General features: G+C 40.0%; 1 protein-coding gene across 4 annotated transcripts; it reads right to left on the bottom strand.

The window, feature by feature from the left end:
- Positions 1-207: 207 nt before the first annotated feature.
- LOC121280553 (MARVEL domain-containing protein 3-like) lies at positions 208-24,294 on the bottom strand. 4 transcript variants are annotated; one of them, XM_041192683.1, is made up of 5 exons: positions 23,956-24,228; positions 18,442-19,106; positions 17,486-17,616; positions 5,543-5,709; positions 1,060-1,197 (listed from the first exon to the last, which is right to left on the bottom strand). In XM_041192683.1, exons 2-5 carry the CDS (start codon positions 18,897-18,899, stop codon positions 1,192-1,194), a joined length of 762 nt encoding a protein of 253 aa, XP_041048617.1. In that variant the 5' UTR covers positions 18,900-19,106; positions 23,956-24,228; the 3' UTR covers positions 1,060-1,191. The 4 variants fall into 4 exon arrangements, with proteins under 4 accessions (XP_041048616.1, XP_041048617.1, XP_041048614.1 ...); XM_041192682.1 differs by lacking the exon at positions 5,543-5,709 and having other exon boundaries at positions 208-1,197; XM_041192680.1 differs by lacking the exons at positions 1,060-1,197; positions 23,956-24,228 and adding an exon at positions 24,235-24,294 and having other exon boundaries at positions 3,424-5,709.
- Between the last annotated feature and the right edge of the window lie 54 nt (positions 24,295-24,348).

The raw sequence follows: 24,348 nt of genomic DNA, 5'->3' as shown, positions 1-24,348 counted from the left end.
GTTTACATTCTTAAAATCGCCTCTCATTCCAAAATTTCTAGACTTGCTATTAAAGAAACATTTATTGTCACATTTATTGTGACAAAGTCACTCTTTGTTATCATTTTTAATTTTCACTACCAAAACCCATCCCAACAGCCATCCCTTCATCCCTCACGCCCCCCCCCCCCACCGCCCCCACCCCCACCCCCACCACCTTGACCTCACCATTCTATTTTTGTCATCCCCTCTAGAATGCAGATTCAAGCTGGGGCCAATTTGACATTCCTGATACATAAATTTATCCATTGTGTTTTGCCAGGTTATTTAACCAAATGCAGGCATAATTTTTGAACTTGTCCTCATTTGATTCCATATGTATGTAAATTTCAGCAATATTGAATGATTAGACAAGAATAAAAACTGTTTCCTTTTCCTCCCTCAAGTAACACTGAGGTAACCGTAGTGCGTACTGCTTCCTAGGCAGGCAATTCAGCATTAACCTAATATGGGCTTTTTCGGCTCTGTACAGCTTAGCATCACAACATGCAGTGCCTTTATTTACTAAGCTATCTATGAACTATGTCCTTTAGACTATTCATGTATAGAGTAAATTATCTTAAGAACCTTAATTATTTCTGTTTAGTTGCCCCAGCTTTTGATAAAATTGTATTGCCAGTACTGCACTGGTACAATAAAATATAGCAAGTAGTATTCCAAAGCAGGCTGCTGCTGCATCAGACCCAGATAAATCACAATTCATCCAGTTGAGACCATACCCTGCATAAAGAAGTTCTCTCTCCTTACAAACATCTGTACTGTTAACCTGGAGGATAAAATACAAGTAAAGACCAACTGATGCTGCATAACCCAAGGAAGCTAATACATTGAATATGACTTCAAAAATCAACCATTTCAGGGGCATTTTAAGTAAAAGTTGAGCGTTCTTAATCATAATACCCAGGGTGATGGCAAACATAGTGACAGTCACTCCAATGCCAATGTAGAGTTCAGGTGCTCGCATTAAAATAAACTCCCGATCAAGCTTCTGTACTTGCTTCAGTTGCTCCCCTTCTAGTGGAGAATAGTTGCTGTTGATACTGAAGAAACTTGTTGCCAGTCCACCATTACTGCTGTATCCTGAGAGAATAATGTATGATGCCACTACACACACCAACACCAGCATATTTAACATGGTCTCCAGCATCTGAACTATACCTGACAAGAAAGGAATAATTGGTGAGTGATCAATTTGGGTACAATGAAGTTAATTATCTTTCATTTCCTATGTTCTTATACTCTTCTCCCTTTTGTAACCCACCATTGAAAGAAAGGATATTTGTCCCTCTTGTTTCTTTATTTGGCTAAGTGACAATGGCATGGAGCACTAGTTACTTGAATTAGATTTATTTGCCCATGTCTCAGCTGGTTGTGGACAGTCCTGTTAAAGGTGATGGAAGAATAGACATGGACAGAACTAAGTAGGCCTAAAAGCATATTATGTCTAGTCATAAATAAATATTGATTGTTTTGGCAAAAACTCAAAAACTAATTTGAGAAAAGAAAGCACTAGTCTCTTGTGCAGGTAGATGCTGTCTCTTTAAAAATGGCTATGTTCCTTTATTGACCTACTACACATTTACTCATCTCATCTGTTTCAGTGTTTTGCCATCAGCACACCGCTGAAATCAAACAGAGCATATAAACCTTTTTGCTTACCGAATGTCTTTTGAAAATTGCATGTTCATTAACTGCTAGAAACAATTATTCTTAAGAGTTTCCTTTGGGTGTGACCTACCACTGATGAAACTTGATAAATATAGATTTTGCCCAACCCTAGAAATAGTTGAACAAAACCCGAAATATCAACACAGCTTTAAAATTCCATTAAAAACAATTCAGTTGTATTTCACATAATATTTGATTGTGTGTCTACATTAAATATATTTACAGCATTTAATTCATGTTAACACCGGAGCTGCCAACGAAAATTGTGGCTTCAGATATGTTGGTTACCAGGGCCCAAATGATGCTCATTCCTATTCATGCAATTTGTACCAGTCCTTTCATTGAGACATGAGAGCTATAACAGTACGTGAAGTATGACAATTGAAGATTTCGTTCCATTTTCTATAAATAAAGAATGCTTGCAAACATTTTACTCGTACCTAATATAGGCCATTTTGATTTTTAGAAAGTAAGTTAACTGATTGTGGCTCTTTTGGCCTTTTATATTAAAATAGTATTGGATGTGTATTGGATATGTTTGCGGTTCAGATCACTAAGATAAGTCTAGAGAAAGAATAGCATTCAACCCATACAAAAAAAAGGGTCATGAGGACTCGAAACGTCAACTCTTTTCTTCTCCGCCGATGCTGCCAGACCTGCTGAGTTTTTCCAGGTAATTCTGTTTTTGTTTTTGTTTCAACCCATACAGTCCACTGATCCATGGAAGGTTGCAATCTTCCCAGCAATGTCTCTTTGAATGGCTCTATGCTCTTTATTCATTTCCCTACCAGGAAGACCAAACCAGATATTATTCACTAAGATGAAAGCAAAAAACTGCGAATGCTGGAAATCCAAAACAAAAACAAAAATAAAAAACCTGGAAAAACTCAGCAGGTCTGAAAGCATCTGCGGAGAGGAACACAGTTAACATTTCGAGTCCGTATGACTCTTCAACAGAACTAAGGAAAAATAGAAGAGAGGTGAAATATAAGCTGGCTCGGGGGGGGGGGGGGGGTGGTGGAGGTGGCGGTGGGTGGGACAGGTAGAGCTGGATAGATGGCCAGTGATAGGTGAAGATTGCCAAAAGATGTCATAGACAAAAGGACAAAGAGGTGTTGATGGTGGTGATATTAGCTAAGAAATGTGCTAATAGGTGACATTAAGGGTAGAAGATAGAACGAGCTTGATAGCCCTAGTAGGGGTGGGATGTAGGGGAAGGGATCAAAATAGGCTAACAGGTAGGGATAAAACAATGGATGGAAATACATTTAAAAATAATGGAAATAGGTGGGAAAAGAAAAATCTATATAAATTATTGGAAAAAAAGGAGATCGGAAAGGGGGTGAGGTGGATATTATTCACTATGTGCGAAGAAGGTGCTTCTCGACTTTAGTCCTGAACTTGCCTTTTACCAGTTTATATCTTATTGTTCTTTGTCCTACAGTTGTGGTTTAATTTGAAACACTGCTCAAGATTAACATTATTTATTCCACCTGGTCTTTTATACATCTATGGGGGGCTCTTTCAATGCTCAAGAATATAAGTTTTTCTTAATTTTCAGGAAGGGAATAAACAATTAGAGAGCCACTGGCAATAGCAGTTTGCTGTTCAGGGGAATTACCAGTTGCCTGCGTTTCAGTGTTTGTCCAGATCCAAAGACATTTTGTATGGTATGTGAAAATCTGAAATTTAAGAAAGCTTTCAAAGTTTTAAACATGAGGTTTCAGAATAATTTATTAGCATATATTTTGCTTTACTTTTTGACACCACTATTCGTTCCACGCAATTTGGTCCCATTCTGCTATCATCTCTAGTAACATGAACAAAAACACTAATTTTACATTGTATATAGTTTAAATAAGACATTGCTTTTAATATTAATCAATCAAATTGATATAAAAATACTGTTCAGAAATACATGGTATAAATGTATAAAGTAGTCAAACCTTACAATATATTCTCAAAGCACTGAATTTACATTACAAGCTCAAAATGTAATTCTTCACTAGTTTTAAAGTGGATAGCTAAAAGAGGTGGAATAATTAGAACACACTCAATTTTGGATTTGTTCAGAATTTTGATTATGCTTAATGCATACATGCTACTGTATTTATCCAACAATTGGAGTTTTTTTTTCACTTGTGTGTGAAGAGAGGAATGGGCGCTTTTCTCATTTTTGTAGTACCCAGCATGAAGTACTCTGAGATAAGGTAACAGTTTCTATTTGCTCACTTCCCTTTATTTTTATCTTTAAAACTAATTTCAGAACATCTCACAGAATGAGATTTCCATTTCCATCAGCAAGCAGCTTCTTGGTCTCATGATTTAATGTCAAATTAAGGTCACTTTTGTGACCCAGTAGGGTTGATATCATCTAAATTACTGTTCCATAGTTCTCTTACATTCAACAGGAGACTTTGATTCCATCATTCAGGGTTCAAGTCCAAATTCCGAAGTGGAATAGATGGATAACTCACTGGCCCACCTTTTTCTTTGCTTAAAAAAATGTTCTATCTTATTTTTCAGTTGGTTAACTGAGAATATCCCTCAGATTAACAGAATTAGTTTAAGGGGAAAAACTGCCTAAAATCTGCCCGTTACTATGAAAAGGAAACTACTGAAATGACCCATCTGATAATGAGTTTGATTCATATGTGCTTTCTTAAAACCTTAATCTCCAAAATAATGTTTTAAGCCTGTTCAGTTGATGTGCAATTAACTGTGGACTAATGTGCACCTTTAACCTACCTCCTCAGACTGTCACTTAACCAACTCTTTCAGGTGTTAATTGCCTCAAGAAAGAAATGTGAAATGTAAGTCAGCTAAGTCTCAATCAAGTGATGAAAATAAACATGAACAGCAGGTATAGAGGCAAGCACTCCTCCAGTGAACTCCTCACTACGTCCAACCAGAACATCAGTTTATGCGCATTGTCTCTTTTGGCCATCTGAGTGCAAGATAGGTTGACTCAAAAGTAGAAGTGACTTTTATGATCCCTCTCTGAAGGTAAAGGCATCAGTTGTGATGTAATAATTTATAACCATCTACATTTGACTGCTGCAGCCTTAAGAACCTTAGTAACATTTATCAAGTTTGCTACTTGTTGAGTAATGCATTAAATTCTGATGCTTCTTGGCCCTATTGAAAACTTACAAAAGTCAAACCCTATGAAACAACAAAGTCCACTACTGCACTGTTTCTTTAAGAACATTTCTAGGTGCTTATATTCTCATTGTCTAAGCTTCACTAACTGTAGTTCACAACTGTATGTCACAGACATATGAAGTTTTATCTATCAGAATAAACAGAATAGAGCATACAGCTGATTCCTTACTTCTATGTCAGGAAATTGTAGATGAACGTAGAGATTAATTAAACCTTAAACAATTGTAGATTTGATACAGACCTCTTCTCTCATGCTTTTCAGTCTTCTAACTTTTCGAAATGCCAGAATTGCTGCTACTGCATTGAGCAAGTATACTATGATAGCAAGGCAGGCACACAGACCACCAACAATGTCAGCACCATGCAGACTACAGTTAAACCCATCATACCCTTTACTTTTGTACATTTCTTCCCTCTCTTTACACACTTCTGAATTGTAGCTCTTAATCAGGTGTTGAAAATAAAAATAAACAGCAGGAATATAGGCAAGCCCTATCGCTATATCCAGAGCACATTCAATAATCAGCAAGAAGGGAAATCGCCAAGGTAGCCGAGCCAGGCCTAAAACCAGCATAAGGCACGCAAAGGACATCAAAGCCCCACCATACGCCATGATGCCAATGACTGTAGGCAACTTTAGTTGGTAAAATGCAACATCCAACTCCTTTACTTTTTCAGCCTCTGCTCCTTGAAATCCACTATAGGCTGATCCAAATGTGTAGTAGTAGAGACTTCCCAGGCTGGAGAGATCTGTGTAGCCCCCAGTGCCACTGTAGGAGATTGCCCCACATATCAGAATTAATAGGTTCAGAAGCACCTCCACCAACTGACAGAGACCTGCAACAAAACAACCAAAACACAGCCAACCATTAACAACTAATCACCAAGATGTAAACCCTTAACTCTTTCACCTGCAGAAATAACTTGGACAGTTTGACAAAATAGAAAAATGTTTCCAACACTGGAGAATGTGTTTGCAATATTCACTTATTTTGCTTCATGACCAAATGTGCATCTTTCACATAAAGTGCAATAGTGTAAATGTGGAGCAGAATTAAATAATCTTACCATGTTGGGTGATTTAACAACCTTCATATGGAGGCAGCTGTCCCTTGAATTTCAAATACTGAGCGCAGTATTATTTGAGAGAGAAACTGTGCAGGTTTAACTAGCAAATGAGGGGTGTCTTAGTTCTATAAAGCTCTGGTACTTCTGGTTCAGCAAGCAATAACTGAAAAACTCCTACATTACCAGAGCAATCTGTGAAATGTAATTGCTGGTATTCAGAATTCAGGACTGGTAATTTTAAGGTGCTTTTATCTTCCAAGTAATAAAAACTGTGTTTCTGGAGACGGCTATGACAACCTCTCTTGCTGGACCTCTCCACCAGTTTACTTTATCTCACCTAGCACCAGCCTCTATGCCCAGGATATCAAGGAATATAGAGATCAGTTTCCTGTGCAAGCGCATTTAGTAATTCTAATCAGCAGTTTAAATTTGTACATTCTACTTTGATACAGCTGAAATCATCATGCATGAAGAGCATACAAAAAGGGCATCAGGAAAGAACAGAACAAAACACATTCAGGTTTTTCTCCACAGTGCAACACTAAAAAGTTAGATCTTTTAAAAGATAAAAGTAATTACTTACTGGTTATATTCCAGAAATATTAAAAAAGAAAAGTACTGATTTTGTATGCAATTATGGAACAGGCATCTAACTTTGGCTCCCTCCTATTTCTCATCTACATACTGCCCCTCAGTGACACCATTTGAAAAGACAGATGCAGTTTCCACCAACAAGACCCAGCTCTCTTGACCACTCCACTGTCTCCAAATTGGTCAGACTGTTTGTCCAACATCCAGTACTGGAAATATTGAAGCCACTGTCTTTGGTCCCTGCCACAAACGCTGTTCCCTAACCACTGACCTTGTCTCTCTTGCTGGCACTGAGATTGAACCAGACTGTTTGGTATCCTGGTTCGTATTTGATCCTAAGAATAGCTTTTGACCACATATCCGCAGCACCACTATAACAGCCCATATGCACCTCCATAACATTGTCCAACGCTGCCCTGCCTTAGCTAATCCACTGCTGAAGCCCTCATCCACACTCTGTTACCTCTAGATTTGACTATTTCAATGCAGTCCTAGTCAGTCTCCCACATTTCATCTTTTGTAAACTTGAGGTCATCCAAACTTTGCTTCCCATGTCCTAACTTGTACCAAATCCCTTTCAATCAACACATCTGTACTCACTGACTTACATTGCCTCCTGGTTAGGCACTCTTTGATTTTAAATTTCTCCATGTTTTCTATTTCCTCTGTGGCCTCTCATTTCCCTGGCTCTGTAATCTCCTCCAGCCCTACAATACTCAATGATATCTGTGCACTTCCAATTCTGACCATATGAGCACTCCAGTTTTCATTACTCCATTACTGGTTGCTGCATCTTCAGCTGCAAAGGCCCTAAGCTCTGTAATTCCTTCCCTTATCCAATCTGCCTTTCTAGCTCTCTTTCCTCCTTCAAGATTCTCTTTAAAATTTACTTCCTTTCACCAAGTTTTTGGTCTCCTGCCCTAATATTGCATTACGTCAAACTTTGTTTGAGAGCTTCAGTTGGAGATTGCCGACACAGGGAATTTAAGGGTTAAATTCTATCTAAAGTCTGGTCTTTCTTTAATTTAGCAATTAACTAAAAATTGCTGTTTGGGTTGGAAGAAGGTGAGTTTTAGACCAGTTTTAAAACAAGGCTCATACAGGTTTTCTTGCAGCTGCAACTAATTAATTAGATAACTGACTTAATCAGGTTTTTAGAGGCTAGGTTCAGAGAGTATAAAAGTAATCTATCTTATAGTGTTGACTCTGGCTGCACTGGAGTGCTGTATTTGGTTGTAGTAGAGTGCTTCAGTTGGAGACTGGTGACGGAGGGAGTTTTACAGTTTAAAACAGCGAGAATAGAGATGTGATTTTCACAGTTAAAACAGCGAAAGGAGAGCTGTGGTTTTCACAGTTTCAAACAGCGAGAGGAGATGTGCAGTTTTCACAGTTTAAAACAGCGAGAGGAGAGCCACAGTTTTCACAGTTTAAAACAGCAAGAGTAGAGCTGTGGTTTTCACAGTTTAAAACAGCAGGACGAGAACCAGGATCACATGGAGAGTGGACCTGTGTGAGAAGCGCAGTGGCGGCGGGAGATAAAAACCAGCGGCAGAGAGCCCCTTCAACCTGTTTCTACCTGACAGAGCCAGTGTGAGATGTCACAGGAAAACAGGTAGGTGATTGGTAGGTATCTCTTCTGTGTCTCTTTTGATTGGCCAAGTGGTTTAAATCAGGAGACGTTATTACAGCTGAAGAGTACAGCTAAGAAATTCACTTTTAAAATATTGAACATCCAAATTAATTCATTAAATAGAATAGATAGCTGGGCAGGTAATGTGTTGCAGCTGTAGCATGTGGGCTCTGGTGAATGCTGGTGCGATCCACGGTGACCATATCTGCAGCAAGTGTTGGCTGCTTGAGGAACTTCGGCTGAGAGTTGATGAGCTGGAGTCCGAGTTATGGACACTGCCACACATCAGGGAGGGGGAGAGTTACCTGGTCACTGTTTCAGGAGGCAGTCACACCCCTTAAATTAATTACATCAAATTTGGTCCGTGGTCAGGGACAGGAGGGTGTGACTGCGAGTGAGGCAGGCATATGGTTCCAGAATTTAGCTTCAGAGGAGCATGAGCCAATGCCCTTGTCCAACAGGGGTACAAAGTTCTTGCTCCCGGTGTGGACGATGGCAGAGATTGCAAGAGGATGAGCGAACTGACCACAGTGCCGTGGTACAGAGTGCCATTCAAGTGGGGGTAGAAAAGAGAAATGTAGTAGTAATAGGGGGTAGCATTGTTAGGGGAATAGATACTGTTCTCTGCAGCAAAGACAGAGAGTCCCAAAGGCTGTGTTGCCTACCTGGTGCCAAGGTTAAGGACGTCTCTTCGGGGCTGCAGAAGAACTTGGAGTGCGAGGGGAAGGATCCAGTTGTTGTGGTCCATGTAGGTACCAATGACATAGGTAAGACTAGGAAAGAGGTTCTGCTGAGGGACTATGAGTAGCTCAGGGCTAAATTAGAAAGCAGAACCACAAAGATAATAATCACCAGATTACTACCTGAGCCACGTAGTGTAGAGTAGATAAAATTAGAGGAGTAAGTGCATGGCTCAGAGATTGGTGTGGGAGAAATGGGTTCCGATTCATGGGGCACTGGCATTGGGGAAGAAGAGAGCTGTTCCGTTGGGATGGGTTTCATTTGAACCATGCTGGGACCAGTGTCCTGGTGAATCTCATAATTAGGGTTGTAGATAGGGCTTTAAACTAATTAAGGTGGGGGGAGGTTCAAGTGAAGGGAAGTCTGGAAAATCAAAAATAATCGAGAAAGCAGAGATGCAGGATTGTGAAGGGGCATACGATAATCAAAGTGTGACAGGAAGGGGCAGAAAATAAGCTGAAGAGTGCAGCAGAAATTAGAACCAGAATGAATAATAATGGTAAAAAGTCAAAGCTTAAGGCTCTTTATCTGAATGCACGCAGCATTTGTAACAACATAGATGAGTTGACGGCACTAGTAGAAATAAATGGATATATTTGATAACTATTACAGAGACATGGTTGCAGGATGACCAAGACTGGGAACTCAATATTCAAGGATATTCGACATTCCGGAAAAAGTGGTGGGGTAGCTTTGTTAGAGCAATACATTGCAGGGCCTACCCAGGAACAGGCTATTTTATATCTAGTAATGTGTATTGAGGTAGGATTAATAACAGATATCACAATTAAGGATCCTCTAGGGGGTAGCAATCACAACATGGTAGAATTTCAAATTCAGTTTGAGGGCAAGCAACTCTGATCTCAAACCTGTGTCCTCAACTTAAATAAGGGCAATTACAGAGGTATGAAGAAAGAATTGTCTGAAGTCGGCTGGGAAAATAGGCTAAGGTGAAGATCAGTGGATGAGAAGTGGCAGACATTTAAGCAGGTATTTCATAATGCTCAGCGAAAATTTATCCTGGTCAAAAAGAAGGACTCAATGAGAAGGATGAACCACCCGTGGTTAACAAAGATGATCAGGGAGAGTATGCAATCAAAAACTAAGGCATGCAAAGCGGCGAAAACTAGTGGTAGGCCAGAGGATTGGGAATGTTTTAGGATCCAGCAGAGCATATCTAAAAAACTAATGAAGAGGGCGAAAACTGATTATGAAAGTAAATTGGCAAGAAATATAAAAACAAACAGCAAGAGCTTCTACGGTGTATAAAAAGAGAGTGGCTAAAGTGAGTGTGGGATCCTTGGAGGATGCGACTGGAGAATTGACAACAGGGAACAGGGAAATGGCAGGTAATTTAAACCAATTTTTGCTTGGTCTTCACAGTGGAGGACACTATCAACATTCCAAAGATATCAGATAAGCAAGGAGCTAATGGGAGGAAAAATCTTGTAACAGTCTCTGTAACGAGGGACAAAGTATTTAAGAAACTAATGGGACTAAAGGCAGACAAGTTGCCAGGACCTGATGGCCTACATCCTAGGGTTTTAAAGGAAGTGGCTGCAGACAAAGTGAAGGCACTGATCGAAATATTCCAGAACTCACTGGATTCCGGGAGGGTCCCAGTGGATTGGAAAACCACTAACCAGTTGATGTAGTATATTTGGATTTCCAGAAGGCATTTGCTAAGGTGCCACATAAAAGATTATTGCACAAGAGCTCACTATATTGGAGGAGGTAATGTATTAGCATGGATTGAGGATTGGTTAACATACAGAAGACAGTCAGGATTAATGGATCTTTTTCAGGTTGGAAAGACGTAACCAGTGGAGTGCTACAAGGATCAGTCCAAGGGTCTCAATTATTTACTAACTATATTAATGACTTGGAGGAGGGGGCAGAGTGTAATGTATCCAAATTTACTGCTGATATAAAAATAGGTGGGAGGACATGTTGTGATGAGGACATAAGGAATCTGCAAAGGGATATAGTCAAGTTGAGCGAGTGGGCAAAAGCTTGGCAGATGGAATTTAATGTAGGAAAGGTTGAGGTCACTTTGGTAAGAAAAATCAAAAGGCAGATTATTATTTAAATGGAGAGAGACTCCAAAAAAGTGCAGCACAGAGAGATCTGGGCATTCTTGCGCATGAAACACAAAAAGTTATCATGCAGGTGCAGCAAGTAATTAAGAAGGCAATTGGAATTTTGGCCTGTATTGCTAGGGAGTTGGAGTTTAAAAATAGGGAAGTCTGTGTACAACTGTACAGAGTGTTGGTGAGGCCACACCTGGGGTACTGTGTACAGTTTTGGTCCCCGAAGGAATTTTTTTTCAGGATAGTGAATTTCTGGAATTCTTTACCTCAGAGTTGTGGAGGCTAGATTACTGAAAGTATCTAAAGAGGAGGTAGATAGATTTTTAAAATATCAGGGAGTTAAGGGCTATGAGGAACTGGCATGAAAGAAGAGTTGAGGCCAGAGACAGATCAGCCTTGATCTTATTGAATGGCAGGGCAGGCTTGAGGGGCCGAATGGCTTACTCCTGCTCCTGTTTCTTATGTTCTTATAATGCTCCTATGAAGCACTTCAAGATCAATATTCCCTCTAGGTTGCACAGCCATCTAGGACTTACCGCAAAGGGGACAAAAAGGCTTCACACAAGGTGGTCGCATTAAGATGTGTGCATGTGTGGTAATCTTAAAGGGACTGTGCAGTGCAAGGAACAGGTCACAGTGAAGGAAAATTAATGGGAACATTGCTTGTGATGTTTTATTGCATTAAAAGATGCTATAGAAATTTAAGTTGTTTGTGTTGACATTGATATCAGAATACTTTGAAATTAAAGATGAAGAGTTACATGATGAGTTAGGAGTACTGAACATTGTCAAATTCCCTGGGCCAGATGACCTGCAACCTAACCCCAATGCTTAGGCATTTATATTTTTGTTATCCGAGTGTAATATGCAGTGGAACCCATACCAATGTCTCCAAACAAGGCTTCTGAAAAATCCATACAGTACTTTCGGTTTGTCCACTTCAAAATGGATATGCAAACGTTTAAAAGGCACCAAGAAGGGTAACAAGAATGATATCAATTGTAAAGGAACACTTTATAGCAAATTTAACTTTTAGAAAAAAAACTTGATTATGGGGACACAGGGAAGTTTTATTTAAATTTTAAATAGCAAGTACGATTAATCATGATTATTTCTTTAAAATCAGTAAAGCCAATAGAAGATGGTGATATTAGGTAAAGATGGCAATTTAAATAAAGGATCCTTTACTCCTGGTGTTCATCAAAATTCTCTAGTTCTGTTAACAGCATTATGCTTATTAAAACAAAATTAAATCAGTGCAGCTTCCATCATCTGTGCATAAGTATGTTCTCTATAACATCTCTCTAAAATCTGTTGACAGCAAAGCCAGAGCTGCACTAATCAAGTAATACATTTGCATTTATAACTGATTAGTATTATACACAGTAGCTAATTGAATTTCTTGTTAACCACCCAAACTTCCATTTCACATAGCAAAAATGTTCCTTGCAGAAGGAAACAATTGGGACACTGAACCAAAGGAGATGATCAAAAGCTTGAGGTGAATTTTAAGTAGGTTATGAGAGGGGCTGGGGATAGTGGTGTCTAGGTATTGGAAGGCATTGCTGTCAATGGTGAGGCTAAGGGAAGGGTGGATGCACAAAGGGGTTGAGAGTCAAAGAATTTGGGAAGGGCATTTGGTGCACTGAAAGTGATCACTGAGATAAGGAAGGACAAAGTCCTAAAGAAATTTAAAGACAAGGATGAGAATTTGAAATTTAAAGCAGTGGGGACCACTAACCAATGGAGGTCAGTGAGAACAGAGATAGTGGGCAAGTTGGACATGGTGTAGGACAGGATACAGGCACATGAGTTTTTTAAAAAAAATATATTAGATGAAGCTTACAGAGGAGTTGAGAAGGTGAGTATGGAACAACAGCAAACTAACCAAAAATACAAAGTCCCACGTGTACCAGGCTTGTGTTCTCAGCATCCTCCTTTAGAGTGGTGAGGCATGGACAACTTATGCTAGCTGAGAAAAGCAGCTGAACAGCTTCTGCTGCCTCAGATGAATACTGGGCATCTCCTGGCAGGTCAGAGTGCCGAAGACAAAAGTACACCACGCAGGAATCCACAGCACATTCGCCGTCTTGAGTCAGTGATGACTCCGTTGGCTGGGTCACATGTGCTGAATGGCTGACGGCCACATTCCCAAAGTTGTGCCCTATGGTGAGCTTGCTATCAGCACGAGACCAACATGTCACCCATAAGGCCACATGTAAGTGAGACCTCAACTTGACTGAGATCAGAGTCAATACATTAGGTGTTTGGAGACAAGCACACAGGAAGGTTGTGGAAAAAGCTGAGGACAAAAGAAATGACCAGATGGTGGAAAAGAGAGCCCAGCAGAAGGAAAAAAATCAGTCAACTTTAGGCCATGCTATTCATCTCTGCCAACTGTGGCATTGCTACTCACAGCTACAACAGACGATGTTCATTCCAGAAATAACATACACCCCAGGTTCAGTCTGTCATCTCCCGAGATGCCTACAACTACCACTATAAAGTTTGGAGATAAAAAACCAGCAAGCAGAGTATTAGAATAAATGCGTGTGGAGGTGGTAAAGGCATGGCTGAGGGTTGTAGTAATGTATGGGTGGAGGTACATAATGTTATAGATGTGGAAGTAGATGGTCTTTGTGATGGATGAGATTTGATAGGACTCAGGAGGGAGCTCGCAGTCTTGTGCTGACACCACCCTATCTACGTCAACTTTATTCCACCACTGGACCTCTGACTTTTAACTCCGGACTCTAAAGCAGGATTTGAACCCAGTGTTTCTGGTTCAGAGGCAGGGCTGCTACCTACTGCCGCAACTGAGAGTGGGCTGGGTGCTGTGAGAGCTTTTCAGGCCACCAGAGAGAACATTGAGGAGCAGCACAGTTCCAACATTGTGAAAACAGTCCCAGCCTCAAGCAATCTGGGACTTGGGACAACCAGCCGAATTACAGGACAATCCCGGAGAATCTGGGATGGTTGGTCACCCTGTTTTTGACTGACCTGCTGTGTTTCCAGCATTTTCAATTTTTTTCAATCCTTTGGCAAAGGATCTGGGAGTTTGGGTTGGAAGGGGCAGGGGATAGAGGAGGAAGAGGAGGGGGAGGTGTTGGCATAGTGGTATGGTCGCTGGGCTAGTAATCCAGAGACCCAGGGTAATGCTCTGGGGACAAAAACAAAAAATGCTGGACAAACTCATCAGGTCTGACATCATCTGTGGAGAGAAAGACAGAGTTAAGGTTTCGAATTGTATGACTCTTCTGGGGACCTGGGTTTGAATCCCATCATGACAGATGGTGACATTTGAATTCAATAAAAATCTGGAATTAAAAGTCTGATGACCATGAAACCATTGTCGATTGTTGTCCTTTAGGGAGGAATGTCTGGCCTATATGTGACTCCAAACCTACAGCAATGTGGTTGACTCTTAAAAAACGTCTCTGAACAAGGGCAATTAGGGTTGGGCAGTAAATGCTGGCCTAGCCAATAATGCCCACATCCCGTGATCGAATATAAAAAAGAATGTGGCCAACACACTCTCCCAGATCAGTGTATTCTTCTCTGTAGTCAAGAGTATGTTCATGCTGCACAATATTGCCTCACTATTGTCCACCTTGAACAGGTTCTGCATAACAGGAAGGAAAGAAAGCTTAAATGTTTGTGCTGTAATACAAAAGGATTGCATGACTGGTACACGCAACCAGTTAGACCAGAAAAGCTGCATTCTTTCTAGTCCTGCTGGTTTGCTCTGTCTCAATGCAGCAACTAAAAGCAGGCACTGAGTTTCACATATCTTTGTGGTTCAAACCTACTGTATTATACATTCCAATTCATGTTAACTGCTATTTCAGAAGATTCGGCTTAAACTTCAAAGCAAGCTTTTTATTTTTAGAATGTGCCTCTTACTGTTAATTTGACACCCACAAAATATTGTGAGCATTATGTGAAAATCATAATATAAATCTTGCGGGGGGAAATCGTGATTCACTTTGTCATGATATGTAATAAGGATTTGATGTTTAAAACACATCTTTTAGTCTATTCACTGTGAATGTGATGCTCCTGCCAATGTAAAAGGTTCAAGAGTCTGCATACCTCCTAAAAGAGCAGAAGAGGAGTTTTATTTAAATGTCTTGGACAATATTTCATTCCCCAACCATCATTATCGAAAAACCAGAATAACTTGTCATTTCTGAATTTCTTTTCTTAAGGTTTTTTGTTCCTGTTGGACATGGCTTTTTGAATGATTCTAAGATAGGTCGTATTGAAAACATTTAAAAGACCACGAGGCCTGGCTATACTGCTCTAAAAACATAAATGGGGAGGTTTCATCTGCAGAGAGAATAAACTAAATATTTCAGATACATCATAAGTGAAAGGAAGGTTTTAAGGGCTGGTCCAACCAGTATAGAAATGTGATGCTAGTCACGGTCATTGCACATACCATACAAGCCCAAAAATGAGGATGGGCAGAAAGAATGTATCACATGAAATGTATATAGTATTCAACTAAACCATTTTACTACTTTACAACAGTGCTTCAAAAGTCTGTTATGTACTTTGGGGCATCCTGAGTTATAAAAGGTGCTATATAAATATAATTTTGTTCTTTCTTTTGAAATAAACATAGGCCTGCATTGATAACTTTGTTTAATCAGTAGGCTATGTAAAACATTTTATAAAAGAGATACGAACAAAAATTTTACATGAATTTCTATCTTTATTTTCTGTTAGAACTGATGACCGTATTAGTCAAGAACTTGCAGTTATCTAGTACCTTTCTCATTCTTATGTCACCCAAAGCACTTTATAATAACTGAAATACTTTTAAAGTGTAGATTGGTGTCTTTATAGGCAATTGAGCTTGCCAATTTGCACACAGCAAGATTGTACAAATGACAAGTTAATCTCATTTTTTGATAATGATGATTGGGGAATTAAATGTTGTCCAAGACACTAAAAAAAACTGATCTGCTCTTCTACTATGGGAAGTTTTATACTGGCTTGGAACAAGCTGCTGGAGCCTCTGTCTAACATCCAAAAAGTGGAAACCTCAACAATACAGCATTCCCATAGTACTTTGCTGAACTGTCAACCTAGGGCATATAATCCAAACACACAATCTGCCTCAGAGTAAAGAGTTGTACCAATGAACCAAGCTGACACTTGCCTCACAGCCAAGGCAAAATAACCATTCCCAACACTTTGGAGAATTGTTATAAGCAGAAATTTTAACTGCTATCTGTTAGGAATTGTTTAGGGTCAGTATTGTAGCTTACCTGTCTCTATGCTAAAAATGCAATGTGCAAAAATTAAGTAAACCACTGGATCAACAATAACCAAAATACTATAATGTTGTAAATAATTTGAGGATTCTTAATTGTATTATACTGAATAGGAGGTAGATATTCTCCAGAAACAGTAATGTTAAATATAGTCACCAATATAATTCATGTATTGCTCTACAAACTTTGCAAACGATATAGCTGAAAATAATTGCCAAATTTATTTTCCGAGTACAATTTCAGTGTGTGGGATTTACAGTTTTATTCACTTTCCAATAAGCAAAGGCAGAAAAACAAACATAATGGCTGAGATTTTACTGGTTTCTGGGTAGTGGGCTCTGGGAGCTGCATCAGGAGAGCTCCACAATGCAGTCCCGCCTCCAGACCTCTTTCTCTGTGCCAGGAATGGCAGTTCAGCCGCTGCTGACCAGTAGCCAATTTACATACTTAATGGTCAACTGATGGCCATTCTCCGGGTCCAATGGCACTTTACTGATGGTAGAGCAGTTCCCTGTGCATGGGGAGGCTGCCAGCTGCATGGAGAGGGTCTCCAAGTGGCTTCCCATGGGAGGGGAAACCATTAGCCATGGCTCAAGGAAGGACCCCCCAGTGGCAAAAGCCACCCTCGCAGCCCCAACACTGACACGAGAAGGGTTACCGTTCTGATTGCTGGAGCCTCTTGGCCTGCAGCAATGGAACAAGTTTTTTATCTCCCCTGCAAGGGTGTGTCAAAAGCTTCCTCTCATTCTCCTTGCAGCCTCAGCAGCAGCCACCTCTCAGTGGCACTGTTGAGGTGTAGAGCTGTTGGCCCTCTAATTAGTCCAGCAGTGTGGAGAGCCAGCTCATCTTCCTTACTTGGACAGTGGGCCTGGCGGCAACCTCTTAACTGTCTTCCGCCACGGTCACACTTGCCATCCGCATGGGCTCAAGACTGCAGATGGTCGGACATCAGGACTCAACCTCTGGCCATTGCACAGAGCATACGAGCCCAAAAATGAGGATGGGCAGAAAGACTGTATCACATGAAATGTATCTAATGAAGGGTCATCGTCCTGAAAAGTTAACTCTTTCTGTCTCCACACATATTGCCTGACCTGCTGGGTATTTCCAGCATTTTATAATTTTATTTCAGTTTGCCAGGATCCGCAGTATTTTTGCTTATGTGCAATTATATTTAAATTTATTATATTAAATCTGATCTTGCCACTTACCTCGATTTGTACAGAGGTAGTGACAGCTGTAGCAATTTAAAATCCCTCCTGAATCTTCTGGCTCAAAGTAATGCATCTCAGGTCTTTTATCTTCAGTTATTACGTATTCTGGTGGTGCAGTTTCAGCATAGCTATTAAAAAAGTGGAATAAATGTTTTGCCATATAGTACCTGTAGAAATACACTCATACAGATAAATTATGCTGAGATACTGTTCCATAAGCTAAGATTGTAAGGCTTGACCACATTTAGATTTTGACATGAATTGCTTTAAAATGTCTAGAATTTAGTTTTGTCCTTAAGAGATTAACATTTTTCCATTTAATTAAAAGTGTCAAATTTAATACTTTTGTCCTCACTCTTGTATCATAGCCCACCATTCGGTTCCAACAATCTGCCAAACACAAGCTCAGAACAACTCCTTCCCAGTCTGATACTTTTGTTTCCCAACCACATCATTTGTGGGAAAATACTAATTTAACACTGGCTCTTACATCGACTTGTGCTGACTTAAATTAAAATCAGACCGATCTAATTCAGTGGTCTTTGGACTTTTAGTGATCAAAAAACATTTCCCTCCTTTTATCAACCTGAACTGCATTTGAGTCTCAAGTTTTATTCCCATTTTTCCACACATTTTTAAGGAATGCAGAGATGAATCCACCAGAGACAAAACCATCTGTCTGAGCCAGATGGATCAGAAAGGACCAAGGTTTGATTCAGGGATTGTACTGAATGTACTGAGTGGCAGTGGAAGATGAGCTACTTTTGGCCCAGCAATGCTGAATACTGAACAGCTACTCCTACTGAGAATATTTGTGTGTGTGTATGCCAAGTAAAAACAGAATCAACTCCACTTGTGAGTTCTACCTTATGAAATATACTTTGCTGAACACTAATAAAACATAATTTTCATTACTTATTATTTTCTCTCCTGAATTTATATTCCCATCTTACTTGTTTCGTCTGTAGGAAATTCTCTCATTATGTGATAAAGAAATTTCTTTTTCATTTCTGTAAGTCTGCTGATTACTGTTTGTTGAATTTTCGTCAGTGCGAGAATGATGTTTTCTTTCTCGGTTGTAGTGATGGTCTCGATTCTCCCTCTTATAGTATTCCCTCTCTTTCCTATCTCGGTCCTCTCTTGTATGATGCCCATTACTATGGCCACCTCTAGCATGAGATCTTTTCTCTTCTGATCGTTCCTTTCTCCTGTCTCTGTCTCGATCCCAGTTTTGTTTAGCGTAATCTCTTTCTCTGTGGTTTCTGCTGTCACCATCCCGATCCCTGCGAGGATAGGTATGTTCATTGTGGCGACGGTGATCATGATGGCGTTCCTTGTTGGGGTGATCTCTCTCACCTCTTGTAAAATTTTTCTCAGCCCTGTTTTCTGGGTAGCTTGTTGGTTGGGACATCTTCTTTTAGAAACACCAAATATTCTGTAACTTGTCTTAAAAATTAAGGTATGAGCATACCATTTCTAGTAAGGGCATTTACCACGCCAATGTTGAGGAAGTTGTGATCAGCTGGCAACTGATAGTTCTTGAAGATTCCTACAGAGTCCCAGAAATTAAAATAATGGCAACAAGAATCACACTGGAAGTCAGCTTCATGCAAAATACCTGAAAGAATATTTAAAAGAAAGTAAAACTCAAAACCTGGTTAGATCCTGAAAGCTAATTTACTAATTCTATAATAATTAACAAGTCCATAAAGAAGTTTTAGGTTCTGAACAATTAACCAACTTATTCCCGTCTCTACCGTTTACATGCTTGCCCCAGAATATCCTCAATGTGCATTACTTTCAACAGTTAACCCAACACTGTAGTTAAAAGATTAATATGAAGCTCCAACTGTAGATTTGTTTCTAACCCAGTAGTGGGTTAGAAACAAATCTGACATCAGCATCTTCTGGCATCCAGTTAGCTCTCAATGACTATTTTATCAATAGTTGATCACTATATCAGCCTTGCCAAAATTTTCAATTGAAATGTCCTTGCCAACTTAAAATTATAAACATACCAAATTCTCTGTTTGTTAAGTGCCCTAACAACTGTGTAGCCTGGAGAGAACACTACCACAGAAAAGCAGGAGCAATGTTTCACCTAATTATCTGGTGGCTACAAACACAAAGATGGAGAAGCTGCATTGGTCGAGTAGTGATCTGTTTCAGATATACTGACCTATAAATTGGTGCTGTGTAGTTTTACTTAATGGTTCAATATGGTGGACGACATGCACACCCATTCATTATTGGAAGTGTGTTGCCCATCTAATTGGTAAAGTCTTCTGTGTAGGGAGCTAGGCAAATAGGAAGTTCAATGTCTCTTTGTGGACCCTGGAAAATTTGTTTCTGATTGATAGCAGCAAGTGCTTAAAACAAATCCAAAACAGCAGTCCTTAAGGGGACTGCTGGAGGCTGCCAGTGGAAAGTTAAATATTTTTTGCGTACCATTTTATGGCAAGCGTACATAGCTGCACAAAAACACCTGCTCTGCCCAGTTCCACATTAAATTCGCAGGCCACTGCTGTCAACTATTCAACCCTGTGATTGCTCATGAGACTTGTTAACTCCTGTTGGATGTATTCCTGGAAGTTTCATCAATGATATTCTGCCTCCAACTTCCCCAGCCATTTTTAAAAATTCACTGGATGTGAGCATCGCTGGCTAGGCCAGTATTTATTGCCCATCCCTCAATGGTGAGGGCATTTAAGAGTCAACCACATTTCTGTGGGTCTCAAGTGACATATAGGCCAGACCAGGTAAGGATAACAGATTTCCTTAGGATAGGACATGAGTGAACCAGATGGGTTTTTACAACAATCAACAACGGTTTCATGGTCATCATTAGACTTTTAATTCCAGAATTTTACTGAATTCAAATTCCACCATCCGCTGTGGCGGGATTCAAACCCAGGTCCCCAGAGCATTATCCTGGGTCTCTGGATTACTACTCTATAGTGACAATACCACTATGCCATCACCTCCCCCTTTTCCAATCTACAATATTTTAATGACTGATAAATGTTCAAAGAAATTGAAAAAAAACTTTTTAAAATGTCCATATGATTTTTCTCCTGCATCACTCATAGCTGTGTCCAGGAGGTTAATCATCAACTCCTGGACATTTTGGGGCAATCCAAGAGGGTTGGCAAGCCTATTGCTCCTCCATGACTGGTGCCTGTAGTTTGTCAGTAATAATAAAATGGAGGCAACGGACCAATTTCCTGTCACCCTACCACTTGCCTCTTTTGTCTTTCAAATTGTGTGTGGTTCAATTGCTAGACCATAAAAGGACTTTCATCTTTTCAATATCCCTCATGGCCTCAGGACAATTGTCTGTACAGTGCTTTTATTAAATACTTCTGAAGTGTCATCACTGCTGTAATGTAGGAAGCATAACAGTAAATTTGCACACAGCAAGATACAATAGCAAAGTGCTAATGATAAGAATCTGTTCTTGAGATGTTGATTGCAGCATAAATGTTGGCCAGGTCACCAGGCATTAGAAATTGTGCCAAGGGATCTTCTATATCCACTGAGAGGGCAGGCAGTGCCTCTGTTTAATATCATAGAATGATTACGGTGCAGGAGGAGGCCATTTGATCCATCATGTCTACACTGGCTCTCCAAAAGAGCAATTCACTTAGTGCCATTCCCCTGTCTTCTCCCATAACCCTGCACATTCTTCCTCTTCAATAACAGTCTAATTCTCTTTCAAATGCCTCAATTGAACAGGCAATGCATTCCAGACCTTAACCACTCACTGTATGAAAAAGGTTTTTCTCATATCCCTTTTGCTTCTTTTGCAAATTACTTTAAATCTGTTCCTGCTCATTCTTGATCCTTTCACAAGTAGGAACAGTTTCTCCCTATCAACACTGTCCAGGCCCCTAATGATTTTGAATACTTCTAACAAATCTCTTCTTAGACTTCTCTTCTCCAAGAAAAATAGTCCTAACTTCTCCAATCTATCTTTGTAACTGAAGTCCCTCATTCCTGGAACTATTCTCATGGATCATTTCTGCACTATCTCCAATGCCTTCGCATTCTTCCTTAAGTTCCAGCTGAGGCTGGACTAGTGTCTCATACAAATTCAACATAACCTCCTTGCTGTTGTACTCTATGCCCCTATTAATAAAGTCCAGGATACTGTTATGTTTTATTAACTGCACTGTCAACCTGTCCTGCCACCTTCAATGACTTATGCCCATATACAAGGTCCCTCTGCTCCTGCACTCTGTTTAGAGTTGTATCCTTTATTTTACATTGTTTCTCCATGCCCTTCATACCAAAATGAATCACTTCACATTTCTCCACATTGAATTTCATCTGCCACCTGTCCACCCATTCCACCAATTTGTCTATGTCCTTTTGAAGTTCTACACTATCCTCAGAGTTCACAATGCTTGCAAATTTCATATCTCTACAAATTTCAAAATTGTGCCCCATATACCAAGATTTGGTCATTAATACGTAACAGGAAAAGCAAAGGTCCCAACACTGACCCCGGGAAACTCCACTACAAACCTTCCTCCAGCCTGAAAAACATCCATTACCTACTAGTACTCTGTTTCCTGTCACTCAGCCAATTTTGTATCTATGTTGCTACTTTCCCATTTAATCCATGAGCAATAATTTTTCTTACAAGTCCGTTGTGTGGCACTGTATCAAATGCCTTTTGGAAGTTCATGTACACTGCATCAACATCAACCCTCTTTGTTACCTCTTCAAAAAACTCTAGCCAAGTTAGTTAAACATGATATTCTCTTAAGAAATCCATGCTGGCTTTCCTTAATTAACACACATTTATCCACGTGACTACTAATTTTGTCCCTAATTATTGTTTCTAAAAGGTTCCCCACTATCAAAGTAAAACTGACTGGCCTGTAGTTGCTGGGCTTATCTTCACACCCTTTTTTGAACAAGGGTGTAGCACTTGCAATTCTCCAGTCCTCTGGCACCATTCAAGTCAAAGACTGAAAAATTATGGGAAATGCCTCTGTAATTTCCACTGTCTCTTCCCTCAGTATCGTTGGGTGTGTCTCATCCGGTCCTGGTGCCTTATCAAATTTCAGTACAGAATATCCCATCTGAAAGATGGCACCTCCAATAATGTAGCACTCCCTCACTCTCAGTACTGTACAGGAGTGTGTCAGCTTAGACTTTTGTGCTCAAGTCTCTGGAATGGGACTTCCAACACACAATCTTCTGCCTCAGAAGTGAGAGTGCTAACAACTGAGCCAAGGGTGACACTCATTCGTAGTCTATATTATGCTCCAATCAACCTCCTTCAGCAACTAGAGTTTAAATCTGCACATAACATATGGACAATGTAACAGGCTGCTCAGAATACATTTCATGGTTACACAAGAGCATAAGAAATAGGGAGTAGACCATAGGGACCCTCCACCCTGCTCCATCATTCAATCTGATACAAAAACAGAATTACCTGGAAAAACCTGGTGTTCCAGGTAATTCTGTTTTTGTTTTGGATTTCCAGCATCCGCAGTTTTTTGTTTTCATTCAATCTGATCATGGCTCATCTCAACTCCATTTTCTCATCGCTCTCCATATCCCTTGATTCTTTGAGGGACCAAAGATCTGTCTATCTCAACCTTAAACAATGAAGCATCCATTAACCCTTTGGGGTAGAGAATTGCAAAGATTCGTTATCCCTTACATATTGTACAGACTGAAGGTTTGTGCTATCTATAGATTTTTCATTCTCCCCCGGATTGTGTTAAAAATCCGTGCATTTCCAATATTAAAATGAGAAGGACATAAATTACTTTTTGAGGTGGCGAGGGTGTTAAATGTGTTTATTTTCGTTAATGCCAAAAAATATGAATTGTAACGTTAACAAATCTTAAAGGCTGATCTTTATCATTGGTGTTTGATTCTTAAAACAAACTTTCAACAAACGGGAAGTAGTGATTTTCTATCAATATGGTATTAAGAAAACTGTTAAAAAGTCAAGTCTTTCTTTACAGTTCGGGACATTTGTCTCTCACGTTGCTGATCTAATCATCTACCCAAGTAGAAAGCTCTGACTAGCGGAATTTTTCGGAGGGGAGACGAGACGGTTTAAATCTTCTCCCACGAGCTGGTTTTCAGTGAAATGTTGGCCGCACCAAAATTGTTGGAAATCTGACACCTAAGCACCGAAACTCGATACTGAGCAAAAACTTCCTCCAAACCACAGCAAGCCTCTTTTACAGTGGCCCTCCGGGGAAACAAGTGCGTTTCTTGGCTCTCTCAGATACGAGAAACTTTGCAATTTAAGCCAGTCGGTGGAACGAACAATAAAGCGGCTCCTAGAATCACCAAAATGTAAGCGTTCAGTCCCTGTCGAACATAGCCGAGGGGGAAAGTTTACAAAGATTCCACTTAATAAATAAATCCTGCGTTTAACGAAAGCTGTAGTTAGTTGTACCTGCAAATACCACTCTCAGATTAAACGCCCTTACCTTCCTGCGTTTCCGCACTCGCGCCTGGTCATCTCCTCCCGACTTGTTGACTTAACCTCGCCCGAAAGAAACTGTGAAACTTTAATTCCCTATTATTTTTCGGTAGCGTTTACATTCTCATTTTGTTGGTTAATGCCTCTGGGAGATTTACTCAACTGGTAAATACATTTTTTTTTCGCATGAATCAACAGAATTAATAGGATACTGCAGTGAACAGCCAACGGGGTAGCATATAAATCAGTAATGATCAGACTGTATCGTGCCCTGGTCAGAGCGTACCTTAAATGCAGCGCCCAGTTCCCGTCGTCAGGATACAAGTGAGAAAGCAATGTTCTCCAGGCGGTGCAGGGAAGAACTACAACATTCCTCCTCTCCAAAATATCCGAGGCCTGT

The sequence above is a fragment of the Carcharodon carcharias genome, chromosome 7 (genome assembly GCF_017639515.1).
Source record: "Carcharodon carcharias isolate sCarCar2 chromosome 7, sCarCar2.pri, whole genome shotgun sequence".
Taxonomy (NCBI): Eukaryota; Metazoa; Chordata; class Chondrichthyes; order Lamniformes; family Lamnidae; genus Carcharodon; species Carcharodon carcharias.
This window is presented reverse-complemented; position numbering and strand designations above follow the sequence as displayed.

Bases quoted from the DNA above. Each gene is read 5' to 3' on its own strand.
- LOC121280553 (XM_041192680.1), bottom strand. From the start codon at position 18,899: ATGTCCCAACCAACAAGCTACCCAGAAAACAGGGCTGAGAAAAATTTT. The intron at 17,617-18,441 runs GTAAGATGGGAA...CTTTTTTAATAG, and splicing joins ATTTCCTACAGACGAAACAA to CTATGCTGAAACTGCACCAC. The intron at 5,710-17,485 runs GTAAGTGGCAAG...GTTTTGTTGCAG, and splicing joins CTACCTCTGTACAAATCGAG to GTCTCTGTCAGTTGGTGGAG.